Below are 24,516 nucleotides of genomic sequence, written 5' to 3' on the forward strand. Positions count from 1 at the left end.
TGATCAGAGCAGTATTTGATCCCTACATCAAAAAAGTTGATGGCAAAGTTACTTTTCCCCCCCCCAATAATAAACAATGTGATACTAAAACTTGGGAAAAGAAGCAATGCTGCTGTGATAGCAAGGAACTTCAGCTTCTCCTTGAAGAACAGAAATTCTAGATCAAGAAATTCCTGCGGGCGTGGACCATAATGTAACTCAATAGTCAAAGCTTATTGGGTTAAACTGAATTTATAGCTGCTGTGATACACACAAGGGCTTTCTGTTCCTTTTCCTATTCTTTCCTATTTATAACAGCTTCCTGAGAAGATTATTTGTCCTGCAAGGAAGTAGGAAATGAAGTAGCATGTGAATAGAGAGGAATTATATTGCACATCATGATGAGCAAGCCAATAGTATCATTTGACTTCAGTACAGGTGAGATTCCCTGTTAAGAAGGAACAGGAATTCAGGAAGATTACAGATGCCTCTAACAGGTTAAGGAGAATCTGCTATCTTCTGCTAAAGGCTAAAGTAAGAAAAAATATTATCGTAACGTTGAATTGTGCTATGTGCTCAGCTTCCCCATGAACACTCATATGAATTTCATAAAGGTTTTCCTATAAACTCACAAAACAATTTTTTTAAAAATGTAAAATGTTAACTCACGGGGTTACTGCTTATCTTCTAAGTCATTTAGGAATTAGTCAGAATCACAGAATACTGTAAACTACCTTTAATGGATTTAGGAAGCCTGTCTTATCAACCCAAGCTTTGTCTGAAGTTCAAATGTGAACACATATTTGTAAAATATGAAAATTAAAATTGTGTATCTAGTTTACAGATGGAAATTTTACCAAAGCCTGGTGCTGTACTCTTTACCTTTCTAGCTTGGGAATACCTCCATCGAGCTGTAAATAAACTGGAGAATGAAAATCTAACTGCACTGCTGGAAGATGGTAGAATAGTAGAGAACGGAAGATTGTAAAGGTTAGAGACCACAACAGACATTGCCCAGTGCATTTCTATCTCAGCCAAGAAATTGTGTGCTGAATCAAAAGGAGTTTCCTCACCTCACTTTTTGTTGTTGAAGATAATAAAGCAGTGTAAGATCCACTTGCCACAGAGGTGTGGAAAGGAAGAACTGAAGCATTTCTAGTAAAGTGGGTTGCCTGGGAGTAACAGCTCTTACTGCCCCATTATATAAGACCAAAAAATCCCCACCACCCACAAAAGAGGAAGAATCATCTGGTTTTATGGAAATGAAGACTGGCAGCACTACCAGAAATAAACCGTTGTATTGAGACCAAACACAGGATAAAATCACTTACTAGGTGCTTCACTGTTAAAGCTGATTGCAACTTCTGTCTCAAGTCTCATTATAAACTACCTTCTCCTAAACTGTCATATTCATTAGTTCACCCAACCTGTGCATGGCTAAAACTTTTATAGCCAAAGACTTGCAGCGATTATCAAAACAGTTATTGTATGTAAATGTTACTTCAGTGTATACAAAATGCGATAGAAATGCTTACAAAGAAGGACAGACACAGACTGAAGGTTCTCAGTTAATTTGAATTCATGTGCCAACTTCTGACCTTGGACAGCTGACATGGGTTTATCCTTTGAGTTTCAGGTTCTATATTTAAACCTCCTGTTTAAACGTGGCTGGCACAAAAATTAAAATTTATATGGCATCAGTGTATATGCTTAGCCTGATACGCTGTCACCTTTTTTCTTCTTTACGGAAATAATTACTTCTCCAATGCAACTGGAACACTGCACGTAACCATCTCAACTATTAATAACCATCAGGTTCTCATTTACTCATGCACACACACAATTACAAATGCAAACATCCAGCACAGTTCCATTATGAAGCCACTGTATTTTAGAAGTTACGTCAATTTTATAGGTATAAAAGTAATTTACAGCTGAAATGGAGACAGGAAAGCAGAAAACTCTATACTGTACAAGAAGTACCTACTTCTATCTGTTATTAGGAGAATAGATTCTAATAAATGTTATGTTGGGTTAGTATTTGTTCCTCACACAAATAACACAGGTATCTTTGAAGGTCATATTCTAACGACCATCATTAACTTTCACCGTATTAAGAAAGAATTAACTGCAGAACAAACATTTTTACTGACCAAAGTACTTATTTTGTCATGTTTAACTATCCCTGAGACACCAGCATGAATTTATGAAGAGTCACATGGAAACACACAACTAAGTATGATAGTTGTGTCAAAAAGGTATCCTCAACAACAGTAAAGATCTGTGGTTATCTCCTCTCATCTTCATGCCTAAATACATATTACAATGTGATTGTGTTTGTGATCCCATACAGGACAAAGTTTTTAATGTTTAACTAGCTAATCCCTGAACAAAGAAACAGGAGGGAATGGGCCTGTGTACCTTCAAGCCAACCTGCATCCACCAGTACCTTTCCTGAAATTCCCTTGGCCTACATAAACCTAAAATTGCAGTTGCTGCTTTAGTGGCTGTACAGCTACAATCCCATAGTTCCTTGTCGGGATTCTACAGTACTATTCCCTAACTGTCTCAATCTTAACTTTCTTATTTAAAAATTTGTTCTAAACTAGGAGGTAGCACTGCTTTGAAAGTTCCACATTCCTCAAGCAAGTTCTCCTTTATTTATTCTCACACAGAGGGGTAAACTAAATATGTTAATTTAGTTTTGTTATAAACAGATAATGTCATATTTCCACTACAATTAGGAGAGCAGTAAGACTATGTGTGTTAAAAAAAATATACACAAACAAAAATCATTGAGGGACTGAAGGCAGGATTCTTTCCAATTACTTCTTTTAATAAACTGGTGACTTTTACACTTACATGCTACAGTTTCAAAACAAGCTTAAACACACTTAATCGTTACAAAGTACACATTGAAAATATTTTTAGTAATAAAAACATTTTGACATCTCTGATGTCCTCCAATGTCTGATAGCACTATGCAAAGAACACTTACAAGTAGAAAACATGCATCACACATTCAGCATACCTAATACTTTCCTCCAATACTATCCTGTGTGCAATGATTTTCTCTGAGGATGAGTAAAAGGACCAAGAAGGGAACCTCATAAGAAAGCCACCTGTCACATGCACCACCTTTAACTTCCTCTTCTCCCACTCTCCCTCAGAACAGCTTGAAATTAGTATGAAAATACAGTTTCCTCTTTACACAGGAAGAGCACATATCTATTAGAAGCTCTTAAGAACATTTTTGTTTTATATATCAGAGAAGGTGTGGTGCTATTACAGTATGCACTGCACCTTAAAAACAAATACTACCACACCCAGGTGGACCAAAGACCTTCAGTAGGTGTATCAAACCATACAGCATTTTCCACGTGTGGGCTTGTTTTAGAATTTAACTTTCAAGGTATTTCTCAATTTCTATAAATCAGATGAGTTTATAGTTTATAGCACGATTTAGGTTACAATATCATTTAATTCCCATAGCAGATCCTTTTCAGATCTGCCTATGTGCATACAATGTGCTGCTTTCACACCACATCCAACTAAACAGCTATCATGAGAAGATGCCTGAAAAGCAGACACAATCATAATTTAATAGTACAAGTGGATGAACTTTAGATAAACCAATAGAAAAGGAAGAATTCTGGTTTGCCGTAACACCAGTCTTATTAGTTCTAGTAAACAGTCAAAGAACAACAAATAATAAAGGGGGGGAAAGGAGGTGGTCGTGGTGGTGATTGATTCAGTTTCATGACCTTGTTTGTCCCACTACCACACAAAAACTTATGTCAGTAGAGCACCAAGGTGAGCCTGGAGACTGCTGCCTCAAAAAAGGTGATTCTTTAATTGTCACCTCTTTCTCACATATAGTTAATTACGAGTTAACAAGTAGAATATAATTGCCTTGCAGACTGTGTTAGCACTACTTCTGTCAAGCAAGATTTTGCCTATCCACCTATCTGGAAATTATGCTTGGAAGTGGGAAACCTAGAGGTGCTCACTCTAGGAAAAAGCTACTTTATTCACAAGATTAAGTAAAACATTTGTTTCATACATAAATAAAATGCAAGTTTAAGACAAGTTAGCTTTCTACCAGCAACTTTATAAACTGCTACACAAATACTAAAGACAGTCTTTCAACTGCTAATCTTCTCAAAATTATGTGCTCTACCACCACTGCCCTTCATAACAGAAAACTTATTTCCTCCAAAATAAATTATTTTTAAAAATACTGAATGAAAAGAATGACTATGATATACAAGTTGCAAGGAACTGCATTCAAAAAAATCATTTCAGTAGTTTCCTAACTTCTTGTGGTTTTAAGGCTGAACAAGTAAACTGATGAATAACCAACTGAAATTGCCAGTTGCTTCAGCAACTGCCATCTCGCTCTATTTTACCTCTAAATTTGGACAGGAATGTAAAGAATTAGAGGAAAGTTATTAGCCATTACTGCTCACCTGTAAAGAACTGTAAGTGATGCAGAAAATATGAAGTCATCTTGTAACCCACCCAACGTTTTTAAGCCTATCTTTACAGGGTCATCAGCAATCACTGTATTACTAGCATGCTTTACAGGCTATTTGTAATACATAAACAAAAGTTGATCCTCAGTAACTTGGAAATTCAGCACCCCAGTGTTGCTTAAAACCTCAGAAAACATCACTTGTATTTGATAGGCACACTGTCAGTTCTCACTGCAACTGCCTTTCACATTGCCTAAGTGGAATCTGCTTTGTTTGCAAAGCTTCCTGTTCGGTAGAGAAGGGCGCTACAGCTTTGTCTCACAAGGACTAGTTCAGGAAGTTTAATTACCACAAGGAGATAGGCTTATCACTGCATCTATCACCTCATTTAAACTGTGTCAATATCAATTCACATAAAAAGCTAAACCTAAGTCTCAACACCAACTATGCCCTACTCTACCACTCTACCGTATCAGCAGTGCCTGATGAGTATACTTTTCAGCAACAGAACCAAAATCACCCAAGACATGAATTTTACTCTTCAGTAATGGCTGCACCCTAACTTCACTTGCTGGACTATCTTAACTTTGATCTGGTAAGACCAAGAGTCTTTTAAAGCAAACACATTTCAGTTCACTTCTTCCTCAGGCACACCCTTGAAGCAAAAATCCTCTGCAGGCATGCGCTGATTTTACCCAGAGACACTATGATCTCAAATGTAATACATTTCATTTATTTGCCAAAAATCTCTGCTCATTGTGACTCATAGTTTGCAGATGCAGTATACAAACATCTAAACAAGTCATGTTTAGCATTATCTCTCCAAAGGAGAAGGACATCAAACCACCTCAGTAGTCAAAGGTGATATGGGATGTAGGTCCTGTAACACACTGCCTTGTCTGACAGGGACAGACACACAGAATTTAAGGCACTGGTTAACTCCTGCACTGATATGGGTGGAGAAACGTAGCTGGGAAATGGATCCTCCCAAGCACACTCAGTTGACTTCTGTTTTAAAGCTAATTGATAAAAGCTTTTATTCCACTGTTTGACGTTAGTTTATGGCACATTAGTCAGAATGTTGAGTTCAGAGCTTTTGATTCATCTCAAAGCTCATGGGGGTTTAAAAGACTCCAGTCTTAAGCACAAACAATTTCTGCTTTTAAAACAAAGTATGAGTTGCTCCTTGTTGTATGAATCACCAAATCCACTTGCTCTCTTACCCCTAACAATTTGTTTTTCATGTTATACCAGATCTTTCTCCTAATCTACTTTTAAAAACAGCATCACACTCAGAAGATGGCCCCTTTCAGAAACTTATTTGTAGCTAAGAGTATCCATCACCGAACTACAAACCTGAAGTGAACTTAGTGGTAATGGAGCATGCTTTTAACATGGCACTAGCCACTACACACACAGAAATATTTCTACTTATGCTAATACTAAACCGCCATGATTTATTACTAACTTAATTTAAAAACAGGCAAAAAACAGTGGCCATATCAACTTCTAGTTAGCCAGTGTTCTAACAGTCAGGAAGCACCACAGATCCTGTTGTAACACCTCAAGTACTGATTCATAAAATAACAGATGTTTCAAAGGATCTCAATGTTTTCTTAGTTTAGTCCAAACTCCTCCCCAAAAAGCAGGGTGAACACCAAATCCAATCAGCCTGCTAAAGGCTTCATCCAGGTTACCAGGTCTTGAAAACCTCCCCTTCAAATGATTCTTCCCCTTATACTCATTCTCCTTTCCAGCTCCTGCTCCTTTTTACAACCTCTGTCTCCCATGAACTTCTGTAAAAAGCCTGGCTTCAACTTCTCAGCTAAAAAGATGAACAACTTGGTAAGACTTTGAGTTCAGCTAAGCTACAATAGCTATGTCAAACCAGTCCAGACACTTTCAAGCATTTACCAATTTCCTAAGTACCCAACAAAATTATATACTTCCCAGGCGATACTGAAGTGTTAAGGAGAGCAAACAACATCTAAGTTAAGGATTAACAAACATTGGAATCCCAGCAATCTCCCTGACAACCTTCATTTAGCCTGTTTCCCCTAGTATAACAAGCATACTTTCAAACAAGCAAAACAAGCACATTGCCAAACCCAGTTAAGAATGTAACTGCTCACAGCCATCTCATGCCAGCCTATTCTCACGGTTGGCATGACATCAGATGATTGTTTGCCAAAACAATTTAATTTTTTTTTCCTGCCCATTTCATTGTAAACAAAAATAATGACAAAAACACCAGGCACTCATTCCCACCTCCAGTCTTTGTGCCAGCAAAAAATGAGGAAAAAAAAAAGATTAAGTCAGAGCTGTTTAAGCAGCAGTGATGTGTCAATGAGTGCTCATGAGAGACATTAAATTTCTGAAAAATACTCCAGTTTACACACTAATAGTATTAAAACTAAATTCTTATTATGCAGTTCTGTCACATTCAAGAAATTATATGAAACTTAAACGACTCTCAGAATGACCTAAAGCAGAGAAAAAATGAATTACTAGTTCTAATATAGCCCATCTTCAATTATTTGTATGCCTACATATGCATCAATTATCTTACAAAAAAATACTTTAAACCATCAATTTCTTTTCTATCACAGATCCTCTCTTGATGGCCTGGTCTTACTTCCTGTCAGTTGGGAATAAATGTCATCAATCAGGCTTCAGTCCTCAAAAAAAACTCCCCACACTCAAAAAAGCCACACACAAACACCCACCCCACCCCACCCCCCCAAGCTTCTGCAAGCAAAGCACCATTTCCCACCTTTTACTTTCCGATGAAGAGCATGAGGAAACAAAAAACTTCCATGTTCTTCTTCTAGAGTCTCCCTTCCCCAAACATAACGACTTCAGCCTCCCCAGCTCCCTGTCATCTAGAGCCATTTTTAGACCATCATATAAAAATCATTCCCCTAGACTTCTTCCCAATGACTTGCCTAATTTCAGCTGCTATGCCAGGCACTAAAAATAAAGCTTCTGTTACATGTAGTTGCACACCCTCTCCCACCAAACCCTTGTTCAGCACTCCACTTGCTGTGTGAAGTAAGTTTTAGAAAAGAGACATGCTCTTTCAGCACACTGTTACATATAATTCAAGGAACTCTACAAACAAGTGCAGGTTGATTCATCTCTATAACTCTACTGAAACTTGATGAATTATAAGTTATGAAGTTGAACCAAGAAAATCTCCACACCAAACAAAGAAATTTTGTATACAGACTCAGTGACAACACTTCACAAATAGCGTGGCTTCTCTTACAGAAATCCCCCAAATACTTTCACCTTCTTTGCACAGTGAACAGGGATGCGGTACACATAAGGTTGCTCTCCAAGTACTTAAAGATATTGCTAGCCTCAGTAGAACCAACTCCTCATTCAAAATTAAAGCCAACAAAATTTCGTAAGATTATTCACCTATATAATGGATGAAGTCTTTCCCTGATTACAGTCTTGTGCTTCCCTCGCAAGCCTATGGCAGTGATTGATAAATCTGGCTGTGCACTCACACCGCCTCAACTAAAACCACACCGGAATCCCACCCCTTTTCCTCCTCAGAGGTAAATCCCTCTTCATGTCAGTTTTATACACTGTTTGTGTACATCACGCCCAGAATGAAAAGAATTTACTTTCCCATTCAACACATCCACTCAATTATATCATCAAAGGCTATGCACTTCATCTCAGAGCAAAAGTATCTTTCAGAAGGTATCTGATTCAGGCAACACGCCACTACTCTGATCCATGTTGCTGCTGGACTGTAATCATCCCCTCAAGAAATAAAAGCATATGACTGCACATGATGTCAAATATTAACATAATGTACTTTTTCCACTAACAGTAACAATAAAAATCTACTTAGTGGTTCTAGAATAACTGAAAAGAACACGCAATGGAAATAGGTGTCCTGTTCAATCCATTTTTGACCTCATTTCACTTTTATTCCTTAAATTATATGCTTTTTTAGAACAAAGTATTCTCCTCTGCTAGAGCAAAATTCAAATTTGCGTCCACAGTTTCCAACAGAAGCACTTTCCTGTGTGATTTTTTAAATCACTTCCCTGCAGGCATCTTCCCTGCAAGCAGCCTTTCTAGCTATTTTAGCTAGGAAATACTAAAGGTAGTATAAACAAAAACATACACTTTGTTTATATGAATAGGTTTGTTGATATTTATCCTATGCCAGGAAGTATGAGTTTGTTACCAATCACACCATAAAACAAAATAAGACATCACATTTGGTTACCTTTTGCTAAAATATACATGGTCACTTTCAACACAAGCACACTTCAAATTACTCAGTATTCTGGCTTTCTGCCATCCTTTTAAATAATTGTAACTTTCAACAACTTTTCAATGCCTCATACATTACAAATTTAACATCTTCCCCACACGCATTCTAACTTAGTTTCCAGTGACAAAACCCCCTCAGTTCTCAGGCTGATCTGCTGAAATCCTTAATAGAAGGAACACAAGGTGGGAGCACTTACATAGTGCCTTACTTTTATCACTACCTGCGAAAACCATCGCACAAACTAAATCAAGTTTATAACTAGTATTCTATTCGATACGAAGAGTCAGGTAAGTTTTAAGTGTCCACTACACTGTTGCTCTTGAAAATCCATCACTCAGCCAAAATGAGTCGATTCAACATTGAAACAAGTTTAAGTAGCAGAAGGAAACAATTAAAAGTAAATACTGTCATATTGACTGGTTTTGCTGCTACAGTATTTATAAAGTGAGATACAATCCAGTGATGTTGGTTTTGATGTGTACCTATGTTTCAAGTTATCAGGTCTGTAAGTAAAAATATCTTCTTTTAAATCAAGGAAACACGGGCATAATGAACAAATTCTACAGTCCTAGAGGACTTGCGTGCTCAAAAGCTTGCCAGATCTTTCCAAAAAGACTGGACATTACCCACATTTTTAAATTGTTGTCTCATTAATTCAGAAGTTCACTTGGGAGGCACATCGTATGCATCAGAAACACCAACAGTCAGGATGCTTCCACAGAAAAAAAAAAAAAGACACCCAACCCTATGATCTCCGACTCGAGAGGCGAGCAGTGGTTACTCCCACAGGTCCTGCCTACAGCACACCGCAATCACCGCACCTCTCCGCGGAGGGACGGCCCGCGCAAAGCCCGCGCAAAACTCGCCCGCAGAGCTCGGCAAGTCTCGGCTCCCCGGGGCCGTCCCACAGCGCGGCCCTCAGCGCGCCACACGCCCCCTCCAGCTGTCACCTCCCGCTTCCGAAAAGCGCCCCAAAACCCTCACGGAAGCTGACGAGTTGGGGATTTTTTTAAAAAAAGCCTTTAATTCCTGAAGCGCTCACACACCCACCTACCCCCCCCCCCCCCCAGCGCTGCCACACGCCCCTCCGCCCCAGGCTCCACTTGGGATGCAACAAGGCGGCATCCGCGCCTCCCCCTCCCCCGCCTTCCTCCCCGTCCCCAGGCCGTCCCCAGGCCGTCCCCTGCCCCCTCCCAGCCCCCCCAGCTCGCTCACCAGCTTGGGCTTGTTCCGGCTCTCCTCCTCCGCGGCGCGCCCACTCCGCTTCGGGTTCATCCTGCCAGAGCTCAGGGGCTCCTCGCCGCCGCCAGCGCCCGGAGCCGCCTGACCCTCCATCCTCCCCCCGGCTCCGCGCCCCGGCAGAAACGCCCTCCTCTCTCACCGGGACCGGCTCCTCAAGGCCCCATCGGGCCGATACGCACCACGGAGCGGGTCCCAGTGCCGGGCGCTCCCGTCCCCGCCCCGCCGAGGCTGGAGCAGCTCCTGATTCTCCGGCCCCGCCGCCTCCTCCCAATCCGCCTCAGACCCTGGGAGCCCCGCGCATGCGCGCCTGAGGGCTCCGCGCATGCGCCACGCCCGGCCGGCGCCAGCGCGCATGCGCAGTTGCGGGGCTGGCGGTGCCTCTCCAGGAAATGGCGGCGCTGGGGGCTTTGGCACAGAAAGCCCCGGTGGAAAGGTGAAGTGTGAAACAAGACTGGCCCGGGCTTTGGCAGCGCGGAGCCGGCGTGGCGGTGGATCATCCCTCAGGTGGTTGGGATGAGGAAAAGCCGAGCCTGGGCCTTGGCCGTCTCCTTTCAGACCAAGCTGGCGGGTCCGTGGGCGGGCAGAGGGCTGAGGGGCCGGCGGTGCCTGTACCGGCTTCGAGAAGGCGGGACGGCCGGCGGTGGCCGGGGCAGTACGTGTGTTCCAGAAAAGCCTTGTCTCCATCTGATCGTCACGCAGCAGCTGCCGGGCCCCGTGTGCGGGGTGCCCAGACACTTCCTGATGAGGTGGCTTTGACTGAAGTTTGTTCTCCTGTGTTTTATTCTGGAGATATAGGAGACATAAGAGAGAACTCTAGTGTTTTAACAAAAATTGAGTTGTTACTACAATCAAAATACTTTTTTTTCCTCTCTCAAATTTGAGAACTCTAGTCCCCAATATCTGAGTCATCTACGTGTGCTCATGGTTCACAAGAGTGAAAAAATGGCATAGGAGACAGAGATAACTCCAGTGTTATAACAAAAATTGAGCTGTTGTTACTACAATCAAAATACTTTTTTTTCCTCTCTCAAATTTGAGAACTCTAGTCCCCAATATCTGAGTCATCTACATGTGCTCATCGTTCACAAGAGTTAAAAAACCGGCTTAAACCGTCTGTGGATTAGGGAATCCATTTGTCTGAGCCTCTGTAGCCTCACTGTATAAACTGAAGGCCTCTTGGCATGGATGTTTCATTGTGGATAGTGGAAATAAGGATCACATGCCTGATTATTAGAGGGCTGATGTTGACAGATGTCTTTGCATTAATACAATTGTCACTCTAAAGAGAAGAACACACATTTTGTGTTGGTATAGCTGAATCTATACTTGTTAAGTTATACTGAGAAAACACTCATGAAAACATTCAGCTTTTGGTGGAACAAGAGCAATCCACAAATCTTTGGAGTCTAAATTTAGATACAAGGGTATTGCTTGATTGCCCTCTACAAAAGGGTCCCAACTCAGCACTGCTTGCACGGTGGGCTTGTTCTTTTAAAGAGGCAAATGAGATCAGTACAGTGAATTTTCCCCATCTAACACACTTAGTTAAAGCATGCCTGAGATCCAGGTAGCCGTCCACATTTCTTGTGTCTGAGTCTCGTGTCACCTGAGTACTGGATGAAACAATATTTTTTTTACAAATCCAACAGTGAAAACCTCTTGATAAAATCTGACAATGCCAGCTTTTAAATAAAATGACCACTCTAAAGCTTGCAGGAATCTTAAAATTGGAGTAGAATATTTGCAGCAGAAGTTAGTAGGTTATAAAATAGGCTAGATCCATCAAGCTGCTCAGTTCTAAACTTTTCTTCAGGATTTAACTCTTATTTTTAGTACAGGTTTACCTTTAATTTTGTCGAGTTTAGCATAAACTATGCCCAAATACTTACTGTTATCTTAATGACACATAACTTCGGAATTACGAGATTAATCAAATAATGGATTTACATATTTGTTTGCAATGATGGCCAATCTAATGTTATTTCCAACTACATCAGTTTATAATTTACAGTGCATCATTCTACAGCAGCAGTTTTAACACCAATTTCCCAGTTTTAGTTTAAAAGAAATGCTCACATCTGTTTTTTTTCTTCTCTTCAGTTACCCCTAATGGCCATGTTGGTTTGTGTTGCCTTTATTTGTCTGCATTAAGCAGCACCCATAACTGGAGCAGAAAGGTCAGTCATTCCAGAGTTTGAGAAAACAGAGAATAATTTCCAGCTGCTTGACATCTCTGCACAAATGTAAAGAGTTTTTAATCCAAACTCTGTAGCACTGTTTATTCAGCATAACTCTTAAGTGCTCAAGAGCTTTTTTTACCCACAGTTTCTGAATTTGCCACAGTACTACTCATACTGCTTTAGCCAAATCTTCTTTAGTAAAATTTTTACTTTGGATTGACCTCTTAAGGTTCAAGAGCAGCAGGCAGAACACTGCAAAAATACTTTGTGGTATGAGTGAATACAAGCACACCTGGCAGAACTCAGGAAAATTGAGCAAATGTATGTTCAGGCATTGAGTTAATTTAGTTTTTGATGGAGTAAAACCCAGATCACATTCACGATCTTAAGCAAAACGGGAAAAAAAGCACTGAAGTCAGTTTAGGGACTATGCACATTACATTCCAAAGAAAACACAAAATATTTAGTGCTGGTATGCACTAATAACTGTACCCTTGTCAAATTAATGGAGAAAAGATGTGCAACCATCAGGCTATGGCTACATCATGTGATGCAAATGCTACCCCACAAGTACTCCTAGTTCCTCTTTTCCTCCTGCCGTTTGCCTGCTCTCCTGGGCTGGTTGGTTAGCACAGTTATTGTCACTTTTTTTTAACTCCAACTTACAAATATTTTGCAAGTATCCACATAGAGTGCTCAGCTGTGACTTAAAATTGTTGAGTTGTACAAAACATTGCTACAGGTTTTTCTGGAGACCTGCTTTTCAATAGATTACTGTAAATCAAGCATCATGAGATCTATTTCACAGTGTCCTCAGCAGAAGCTAAAGGTTACCATGTTCTTTTTGAAAATGTTTGTAGTCATACTCCAACATTTTAGTATTCTTTTTTTCCCCCCATTTCCAAAACTGAGAAACAAAGATTCCATGTATGAACCTAGAACCTATGAGCATATAAACTCTGCAGGCAATTCTGAACAAAAGGAGTGAGGTGAAATAATGCAGCTATCCCAATTAGGAAAATTTAAATGGAAAAAACCCTCCACAACAAAACAAAACAAAACCCCAGAAAACCACAACTCCGCTTAAGGGAACCAGAGAAACCTCAGATCATTTTGGCAGTCAGTTTGCAGTGCAGTATTTTGGCCCATCTCCTAGAGCAACATAGTATAGCCTGAGGGTAGAAACTAGTAGTTGTACAAACTGTTCTTAATTTGTCTTAATCTCTGAAGAAAATGTATTTTAAAACTATGCATTTTACAGAAATCATTTCACAACATGAAAAACATGTAACTACACAAGGCCACTGCTATGGAGATGATGCCATTCTCCTTGTGGTTTCGCCTGTAACCTCAGTCACATTCAGTCACATAACCACAGCTGCTAATGGAGACAGAAAACTGCAAATGTGCATCTGTAAAAAATCTTACAGCAAAATGATCATAGGCTGATAGACGTGAGATATTTTGAGCATCCCCAAAACATGTACTATTTTACATCTGAATTTGGATGAAATAGGCCTTTGAAGATGACAGGCTGACCCAGCAATATAAGAACTTACAGCTCTAGCACCCTCCCTCTAAACATATAAATAATACAGTCGTGCAAGGTTCCAGAAGACACATCCTCCAAGTATATATGAAAAAGAAAAGGGCTCTAGGTTTAAAAGATTTTATAAATTCAGTGATAGTTTCCATTTGCCAGGGAAGGCATAGGCTCCTGCTTAATACCAGCAGTTCTAAACCAGCTGTAGTAGACTGGTCACAGAACCACCTATTCAGATTTCAATCCTTGAGAAAGGTTTTATTCTCCATGTTTCTAATACAGAAGAAGAAAGTTAACAACATTGAAATCTTTGTCCTAACTGCACTGGAGGGAAAAAAAAAAAAAAAAAAAGAAAGAATTGTTCTGTATACTACCACAAAAGAAAACATACAGTATTTAACTTAACCACAAACAAGAAGCCTGCTGCTAAATCACCCAGTAGTACATTCCCCAGCTTTTATCCAGAAATTCTATATCATTAGCACAACCACTCTACCACAGAAAACATACCACAATTCTTCCAGTACTCCTGTTGAGCTGTAAACTTTCTTCAAATTGTCTTGTCTCTCTTCCTGATCAGTATCATCACCTCAGTTAGTTTTTACTCTCCTGCCCCTTATCCTGTTTGGAGGTTTTAGTTGGAATGCATTTACATTTAGGAATTTAAAAAATCCCAGTATTTCTCTTCAGAAGGAAGTGAGTCTAAGGTTGCTTAGAGTGCATAAGAATGTCGTAAATATTAAAAATCACAGAGTATATAGTTTATCTTAACAGGTAGGAAAATGGTATTAGAAGTATTAACTGCTAAGCAATGAAAATCAATGAATAGCATTATTTGCATAGATATTCCCTGTTGACAAAATAACCCCACTTTCTAAAAAAAAAAGTTGACTTTGAATACTTAATAAATATGATTTATTTGCAAATGTAAATCCAGAGAAAATCCACTCACTGATAATTCCAAGAAATACTTGTTTGCTAAAGCTTTATTTAAACTAAAACAATAATGTCCTGCTCTGTTAGAAGCAATAATTGTTCACAAGAAGTTACTGTCATACAAAAATTGTTGATTTGAAGGTACATTAAAACATCCTATATTAACCATTAAAGCAAAGTGACATTTCATGTTACAATCATGAACAGTATCACAAATGTTAATTAAAAGCACAGCTAATTCTGAACATTTCTATAAATGGATAAGTATTACAGCTTCAGCAAGGTTAAGTTTCTAATGCTACATTTTGGTTTTAACCAGCTATGAGGAGGCTGCACAACAGTTCACTCACTAGGCTATAAACTTTTCAGTTTTAAGTCAACGTACACATTTTGCCTGTAAGGAAACAGGCAAACTCTTTATAGGAAGAGGAAGCTGACAGCTTCCCACCTATTGTTTAAAAAAAGTTTTCATGTTCCATATGTTAGCAAGGTAATTATCTTTGTGCTTACAGCGGATCTGTAGTTCAACTTTACTTACTATGTCTAGCTCTAATTTTAAACCTAAAGCATGGGAGCTAGGTGAGGTACCGATTAAACTCAGACACCAGAGTGAAAAGAGTTGGTGTATTTTACTGATAATAACTAAATAATGTAACAGAGTAATACAGAAAACATGCAGTAAGAAAAGACAGAGTAATGCACTTAAAGCAAACAAATAGGAGAATACAGGGTAATGCATCAAATCATGACTACACGAGAGAGAGAATAGTGATTTAGAAAGATCCATCACCACTTGCACACGTTACCATCACCCAGCCCCGCAGTGGCTGGGCAGCCCCGGTTACAGCGGGGGCTTGGAGAGCCTGTCCCGGCAAGGGGGAAATCCTATGCGGTGCCTCCACCCGTAGGTGAGGCTTCCAAAGTCGCTGCAAGTGGGTCCAGCCTTATATACCAAAAATCAGCAAGCCAGAATAACTGGCACCTTTGTTTCGAGCGGAAAATATCTGGTTTCATTCATCTGTTGTATTCCACCCAAAGCCTGGCCAGGGCTCGGGGAGCAGGGGTGGGCGCCAAAACCAATGGAGTATCTAACAAAACCAAATACTTGAGTTCTCAGCCTTGAACAAATTCTCAGCCTTCCTGAGAAAGGAAAGTTGGATCCATTCTCTCGGCCTTTCATCCTCACTACTGATTATATTCTTTCTAAGCTGCATCTTTCACTAGCGAGTTTACATACTTTGTTAATGACTACATGCTAAGTTAGCAGCTTTGGCTCGGGGCCTGTTGTTCAGGCTTCAATACTTGAATGCTTTAGCACTTTTTACATCAGCATAGGTGGTTCATTATAACTTAGTACAATACCTGCTAGCACAATGGTTACCAGTTGTAAAATATACAGGATTCATCTATAGGTCAACCCTGGCTTGGGCCTGCTGTCCAAGCCTTAGCACTTCAGGTACATCATTATTAAATGATACATTAAAAGTATGGACTCTACTTGTGTCAAGGCACTTTCTTCATTAGAGTGACTTACATAAATCTAGAGATAAACTGTAAAACAGCATTCATGCCCCATTCATGTTTTCTAGCAACAACACATGTATGAAAAAAAATGCATAGGATTACTTCAGAGGATGATGTAAAAAAGTAATTAGGAAGGTGTCCTTTTTCTTGATTTTGGGCTTTTCCCACAGGAAAAAAACAAACCAAACCAAACCAAACAGCTGATATACGAAGTAGCTAATATACATGGTAATCAGTTAATAATTTATCCTCTTTTTTCACCTTTGCTTTTAAAATACCAATCTGTAGTCTTGCCTGCTACAAGATGTGGTTATTAGTGCAACTGTTATCTAAACTTTGCATCTAGCAGCAATTTCTCAATATTGCTGGTAAGCAAAATGCCTACTACCTTTTTTTTTTTTTTCCCCATAGAATAATCCTAATAATATAATTCAGAACTTCTTGGGTTAGTACTTTTCACAACATTTTATATGCCAGGACACAACCACTCTATGTGAATAAAAGACAGTTATGTCTCATACCATAATACTGAGTTTTCCTCCCAGCCTGAAACAACTGGAGATGATCTATACAGAGAGAGAAAGAATATAATATGGCCACTAAATACTATGTCTCGGTTTTCAAATGTGCATTTAATATTACTCATATGTGCTACCTTACCAATTTTAACAATATAGTACATCTTTTTTCACTTAGAGTCAAATCCCAATAGTTATTGTGGATTTAAACAGAGCATTCAAGATCTTAGTAGAAGCTACTAAATTTTTACACTTTTTTTTTTCTGCATCTCTAGTATTTTATACACCAAGCACTACCTGTATCTGTGTAATTCAGACAGCATGTTCTGTCATTGCCTGCAGTTGTGCAGAAGGCAACAGAAAAGATATTTCTTCAGAACACGACACTTTTTTCCCCTCTAAGGCTACTGGGGAATTCTGTTGCCTGTTCTGCACATCTCCCTACAGACCAATGGCTGAGTTGCACAGCTTATCATACCGTGGTATGTTCCCCAGATTGTTTAGAAAATGTCTTTTGCTGTTCCTATCTCACAGCACAATTTACTTCTCAAACATAACTAAACAGTTCAATATAAACTTTTATTTATTACTCCTTTTATTTACTACATGTGTTCCCTTGACCATGTTCAGCACTAGAGAACTATCTATTTATCTTGCTTTTCTACATCTTCACAGATTTTCACAAAAACTAAATACTCTACTGCAGCCATTCTCTAGCAAACCCCTCACACGTGCCTCAGAGTTACCCAGGGCTGGTCAGAACAGGGTAATGGTCAGGCTGCTCTGCATGGTAACTTTCCTACTTTATTTTGTCTACAAACAAAGCTGTAGCATGGGCAAGTAGTGTTTATAATTTCTGTAAGTGATACGAAAGCTTAGTAAATAAAAATTCTATAGTATAGGGAATTAATAATTATCAGTGGAACAGTTTTAAATGAATCTCACCAGAGCCCATACTCCAACAAGTAGGTTTCTGGGTAGAATTAAAGAAGCTCATTTTGATGGAAATATACACACGTTTTAGGGCATTAGTAAATGCTAATGAAGAGCTTCCAGGCAGATGGACAAAAATAGGCCTGATTAAAGCTAAAGATCATGATAAGAAATCTTTGTTCAAGTTGTTCAGTAGAAGAATTAGATAAAAACTCATGACATTTTCAGCCACAGTAATTGCCTGTCCAGCATATTAATAATAGTTTCCCTTGCTCGAAAGAGACTGTGGGTTTTTTAGGGTTTTTTTTAATCTATTCTTGTGCTTGGGTGTAGCACAAGACATTTATTGGTGGTAGATACACTGCACGGAGGGATTATCATCACCAGGACTGCGTCAAGGGTGGTTTTTTCATAGCTATGCTAACTCCATGGAAGAGCATTTTGGGGGAGAATGGTAGGACACATTTTAAAAGTGTGTCCTTTCATGTGAGCTAACAGTGGGATTATTTAAACAGCTTCTTTAAGGGAGGTAATCTAGTTACATGATGTAATTATTTAGTAGGTAAATAATACTATTTTATTATATAATTTCTTCATGGTATTTAAAGGATTTACTTAGTTAAATATCTTGAAAAGCAGGTATTGCAACTTAGAGAAATGAGAAAAATTACCCTGTGTAGGAATGTGTTTGGCGTACTCCCTATATTGGTTTTGGTTCACTTAATATTTGTGTTTAATTTACAATATTCTTTAATAACTACCACTGAAATAAACTCTATGTCTAACTTTTCTGATGGAAAAACCTAGCCCTGAAGTCTAATATGCTTTGTTTGTCATCTAGCACAGTTCTAGCAAGATGATATTGCGTGAGGTTTACAGAAAACAGAGCATTTTATCTTTTTCTACATTTTTAGTTTGTTTAGAATTATTCTTCTTTTTGTGTCTGTTAATTCCTTAAATACTTCCTACAATGAACTTAGTTGTAAAAAGCAAAATTCTGGAACATAGAATCTAAATTCTTCTCTTGTCCACTTAGTCCTCTTCAAAAATGTGTGAAGGTGGAGTGTGGTAAAGTAATAACACCAAGGAGAAGCTAGATTAACTCTGTTTTTATCCTGCACATGCAAAACTGTTTATTTCTAATAGCTAGTCAGACAAGTAGCTGAAGATGATTTTGAGACTCAGCCCAAGAGAATGTGATTTTTCACATGATGAGAACGCACGTTAGTGTAAGAGAAGGTGACTCAGGATGGCAAGTGGTATATATTTCCCTCTATCCACATGCAAAGTGTATTTGTTCAGCAACCTTATGTGATACAAAATTAACAGATTAAGAAAAAAAAAGGTTTCTGCCACATTAGTCTACTGAGCTAATTCATTTGTCTGTAGTATCCCTAGCTCTGACATAAGGAATAAGGGACAAATATGACAGTGAGAGATTACCAGGCTAACAGTAATATAATACCAAATCCTCATTACTTTCCCCTTTAACTCTCCACAGAAAGTGCTCTGATTCATGATATGTGACAGTTTATGCTGCGACAATTGGCAAGATATTTATCCTTTCCTGTCTACCACCCTGACTTAGGGAAGAATACTGTCTGCACTCAGGCTGCCACAATTCACAGCCATGTGTTTTAAGATCAATTGAAATTGTGGAAAAAGAGCAAGGTGTATAGGCTGGGGGCAAGTTAAGCTTGTCAGCTAGATCAGGGAATATTATTGCCCATCTCTGGGTCAGAACCCTTTGGCATTGTGTTCTCTATTGAATCTTCAGTGACGGGAGTATGAATACAAAGCTTGCAAAACAAAACACTCCCCTGCATATACCTCTCTGGAGGAACATGAGCAACAAGCATGTGACAGATGCTTGTTCCATTGCTTAAATGCATTATAGGAAGATGACACAATGCTGCAGTGATAAGGATGGTACAGGAACTGCAAATTTCTTGTGTAGAAGAATATAGGTTCAGATTACAGGAATGATTACTATCCAGGTTTAAAAAACAAAAACAAAAAACTGACGATCTTACTATTTCAGAATAGAAATTGTACAGAAATCTGTGGATTAAATTCTCTAGAAAGAAAACTGCAGGAGGAAGGAGTTAAAGTCCAGAGGAAAGGGTTCTGTAATCTGTATAGACAGCTGGAGAGAGGTGAGACTACCCGAAAGAATGTCTGAAAGAGAATCAGGAGCAATACGAGGAAGCTGGGAGTGGGCAATGAGGTAGCTATGTAGTCAGCTGCTAAAGGTGTCTAATGACACAAGAAAGGTCAGGGTTTCCCAATTTGGCTGGAAGGTTATTCCACACTTCACTGAGGGTGGTTTCACTGGAGCCTCAGGAAGGAGTGGAACTGGTGTGGAGCAAAATGGCTCCTGTCTCTGATGGAATTTGGGGTTCTGTGGTCTAAATCATGCTTACTTCTTGGGGGAATTTGTTTCTTTAAATCCTCCAATGACTTTTGAGCCTCCCATCCCCTTATTAAAGAGCAACCTGAGGGGATTGGAAGTATAGACAGGTTATGTGCAGGTATATACACATGTACATACACTGCTTACGTGCAGGTAATAGTTCAGTTAGTTCTGAAGTCTTTGCTGTGAAGTTCTTGCTTTACTTTGCCTTTTCTGTGTATAGTCCTTGTAGTCTACTAAAGGAGAGTTATTAGTTTCAAGTGGCTTCAAATTTTATTTGAGCTGTGTTTCACTTTAAAAAGTTAGCACTGCTGTAAAAAGATTTTTTTTTTTTTTGTTTGCGCCTGCTACCCTTTCCCGTCTCCTGGTGCTTTCTTTTGTGTACAGCAAACATTCGTGTGACTGTTGTTAGGTGGATTGCAAAAGTGATCTGGGTTAAAATTTACCTTATTTAAAAATGGTTGGGTTTGATTTAGCTCAGTTCCTTGATCTTGCCTATCCTGTGGTCTCAGAAATATCTGCACTGGTATAAGAGGGAAGATAGGTAAGAGGGCAGTGTAAAACCCTTTCTTCATTCAACTGTCCTTTTCAGGAGTCCGTCTCCCTGCTCTGATCTGGCCCAGCTGCGTCATCTTGGCTCAGACTGCTGAGGAAATTGCTAAATTTTGAGGAACAGCTGTGAGAAGGCCTGTGCAACAGAGTCATGTGAGGTGAAGAAGCAAAATTGCAGGCTGAGGTAGGCTTTTTGGTGGCTTAAGGATTAAAAAGGGAAAATACCAACATGGTACATAGGAATCCCTAATTGAAAACACTAGGGATTTAATAAAAGATAGCCATGTAGCAATAGGAAGGCTGTATTCCTCCTGCTAGTGAAAGCTCTTTGTCTTCCAGGCTTTTGCTTGTTTGGTCAGCAAGGATTCTTTGGGTGTTTTTTTAGCCTGGTGAGTGTATTATTCTTAATGAATGTGTTTTAACTTCAAAATTATTGCTTTATATTTTTAAACTGCATACATACCTTGTTTGTGTAGTCTGGTCATGGCTGGAAGTGCCTAAAAAACTCTGCTAACTTCTGTTCAGAAGCTGGTTAAACAGGCCCTGGCTGTAAGTGTGCTTCATCAGGCAAAAGCAGAATAAACATATTGATGTGCAACAGTATCCAATGTTACCTTTGTCTTACTGAAAAAAACATTAGTCAGCATATTACCACCAGCAGTGACATCATGTTGCTTAGACTCTGAACTGGTTAGTCTGACTTTTCATGGCTCCTGGTATTGAGGCACACCTAAACGAGCAAACGTGGTGGTGGAGTATGTTGTAGGAGCTTGTACAATGCTTCGTTTGTAGTACCTCTTTTAATGCACAAATGGTATTTTTTTTAAGCTGTCTTACATAGATTTGCCTTATGACAGAAAAACAATTCAGTAAAACTAGGCCTTAGAGCACAGTACCCCTGTTCTGTGTATTTTTTGTGAGACCAGTCATTTAAGTGAGATGAGTCACTAAATCACTTAATGTAATTACATAGTCACTTGTTTATGGTTGTATAGACTAAAGTTAAAAATACATTAACCATATGAATGCTTAGAGAGGGCAGATGACGTCAGTGTGAACAATTCCCAGTTTTTAACAACTGAGACATTATTTTAAATTTCATAATGGGTCCTTTGGTTAATTGGGAGTGTCAGGCATTTTACATTGGCTATGTTGCACTCTCTGAAATCCTCAAGACTGCTTTCCCCAGAGTTCAATAATATTTATTGTTATAGGAGAGCTAATCAACTAAACATTCCTTTGCTACTAAATACAGCCAACAAACTGCTTATGAGTCAGGACTCTGGCAGGTAATTCTGCTGCATATCAGTGCAAACTTTACTGGTTAGCTGTCATGTTCCTTATGTGAATAAATACCTACTTATTGGATCTTATTTTTCACATTCTAGCTTCACATTCCAGTAAGCAATGTTTTCAGTGTTCACTGTAGCAAGCTTATGCTTAAAAAAGAGTAGGAAAAAACCACAACTTCATCATGCAATCATTCTGGAGTGTAATACACAGTAAACTCAGGAATTAACAATGTTATATCAATGGTTGATTAGCAATTAGGCTCTCAAATGGTCATTAATCTAATTTCCATCCTGAGCCGCAATTAAGGGCAAGGTACTGGATAAACGCAGTGATACCAGAAACGAGAACTATATAATTTTTATAGCTGATTTCCAAGTCTTTGGATGTTTCCGTTTTTTAGGTGGGAAGCTCACATTTATAAATCAAGGAATATATATATAATGAATATTAATTTACCACTTTGAGACCGTGAAATTAATTTTCCCCTATAACAGTAGTTTCAGAAAAACTTCTCTGTCAGTTATTTGCATGTCTCCTGCCTAGTATCTTTTCATCTTTCAGCATAATGTGTAAAATAGAAAAGGAGCTGCTTGTCAGCAGCTTGCTAAAATTCCTTAAATTTAATATCAACTTTGAAAGGCAAATGATTGCCTAAGTATGTTCAATGCTTACACTTATTTCTGTATAAATATTTTTATATTTAAAATAAACTAGCATGGTAAGAAGCTTATTATCTCAGATTAGCGAATTAAGAATACTCGGTGACTAAGCAGCTGTAAACTTGACTGAGATGGAGGAGAAAAATCTTTGCTTGTTCCTGACCAATTACTTGAACCTTTTACGATGTGACTGCCCCGGCAGATGGGTTAATTTAAGATAATAATCTTTACACGGAAACAACAAGAAAATTATAGCATGTCTAAAAAAAAAATATTATTCTAGTCCAGAGCACTATCTGGATGATAAGAGCCAAGTTCACTGCAGTTGAGCAAAATGACAGAACTGGCCTTCTAGCACCAAGATGAAAGCTCTTACTGCAGGGGTGGCAGGTACCAGATGCTTCATTCTGAAGATGGGAAAGCTTTTTTTGAAACTGATGCATCTTCTTCAAAGCATGTCATTCCTAGTTCCCATTCTAAATGCTGTTCTAAATACTGTTTGTATTTCTGTGCTTTGGCTGCTGCTCTTCCCAGTTCAGACTTCTGTTGACAATCTGTCAGCGCCACTGATAAAACACTGGCACAAAGAGGGCTACTACTTAGCAGAGCTCTTCCTGCACTTTGCCCTTCTACAGTCTAGAAACAGTTTGGTATGTCCACACTTCTCTTCCTACTCTAAAGCAATAAAGCAGCATGTATATAATCTTGTTCATTGATAATTCAAGATTTTCTTTGTTTAGCTTCGCATCTGTAGTTCAAATGCAGAATTCAATGCCTTTTGCTGGCAGCCTCTGCATGTTGTATTTACTAATCAAGTGTAGGAAACATAATGGAATAATTGTTGGAACTGGTAGAATACAGTAATTTAACATTAGATCCTGGGTTTATATATTCTTATTTAGAATTGAAGCTAATGAGGTGTTAAAGTGATGCACAGCAGCAAAGATTATGCTAATCTGGGTTTAGTGACATGAACAGGAGAATTTTAGAGCTTCTTTTTTAAAATCAAGTATCCTGTTCAGACAGCTGAACAAAGGAATAGAGTAGTTTGGTTCTCTAAAATGAAATATATTAAACGCATTAATGGTTGCCTAAAACACATTCCTATGTTGGCATTTTCTATTTTGCATAAAAAGATGGTTTAAAAAAAATGCAGAAATTAGCTGGAAATGAAATGTCTGGTTCTAAACCATGTACATTAATTATTAAAAACATAAAACCTAAATTGTCGAATCATTTTGAAGAAAGAAGTGGTCCAGGCAGCTAGCATACATAGCATCCTTGGAAATTTTTTTTTTCTGCTGAAATGTTTGCATAAAAAATTTTATTGTGCTTGTATGTTGTCCTCTTTGGTAGTTATGATTCCAATGTAATAGGAGTTGTTGGGAAGTTAGTATCATACGTTACAGGTCTCCAAGGTTGTTTTGAATCTGCTTCATTATGTTGTACACCTTTTGACAAAGTCAGTCATAAACTCAGGAATTTTACTTCTGTGATAGAGTGTTCACAGGTTACAGAAAGAAAATTAGTGGAGGTGCTGAGTTCTTTATATCTTGTGAGTAGTATAGCTAGTGCTTTTATCTGTTAGATGAATCCAAATTACATACTGCAATATACTGTCTAATGTAACTCTTAATCAGATGCCTAAACTGTGTTAGAATTAATTTTTATATTTGATGTTTATAAGTAATTGCATTTTTAATATAATATTTATAAATGTCAATATTTAAGTATTGAATTTGCAATGCCGTTTGTCTATGTGTCAGCTTAATTTGTAGCTCTGTAGATTTTGTTAATGACTTTTAGCATTATAAGGAATGACCGCCTTTAGTTCAATAATGCAGCTTAAGATCTTCCAAGTATTTGTTCCACCTCATTGATACTTTCTACCATTATGCAGTGACTTCCAGATGCTCAGAAAAAATCAAAATTTTAATGGGTCATTATTGACTTAAAGATTCCCTGCCAG

General features: G+C 38.6%; 1 protein-coding gene across 1 annotated transcript in view; it reads right to left on the reverse strand.

Moving 5' to 3' along the window:
- Positions 1–10,262, reverse strand: part of DIAPH2 (diaphanous related formin 2) — a 249,059-nt gene extending 238,797 nt beyond the window's left edge. Inside the window, exon 1 of the mRNA XM_074914772.1 lies at positions 9,970–10,262. Coding sequence (XP_074770873.1) covers positions 9,970–10,089 — 120 coding nt within the window. The 5' untranslated portion in view covers positions 10,090–10,262. The remainder of the gene's footprint in view (positions 1–9,969) is intronic.
- Positions 10,263–24,516: the final 14,254 nt, after the last annotated feature.

Source organism: Athene noctua, chromosome 11 (genome assembly GCF_965140245.1).
Source record: "Athene noctua chromosome 11, bAthNoc1.hap1.1, whole genome shotgun sequence".
In the NCBI taxonomy this organism is placed as follows: Eukaryota; Metazoa; Chordata; class Aves; order Strigiformes; family Strigidae; genus Athene; species Athene noctua.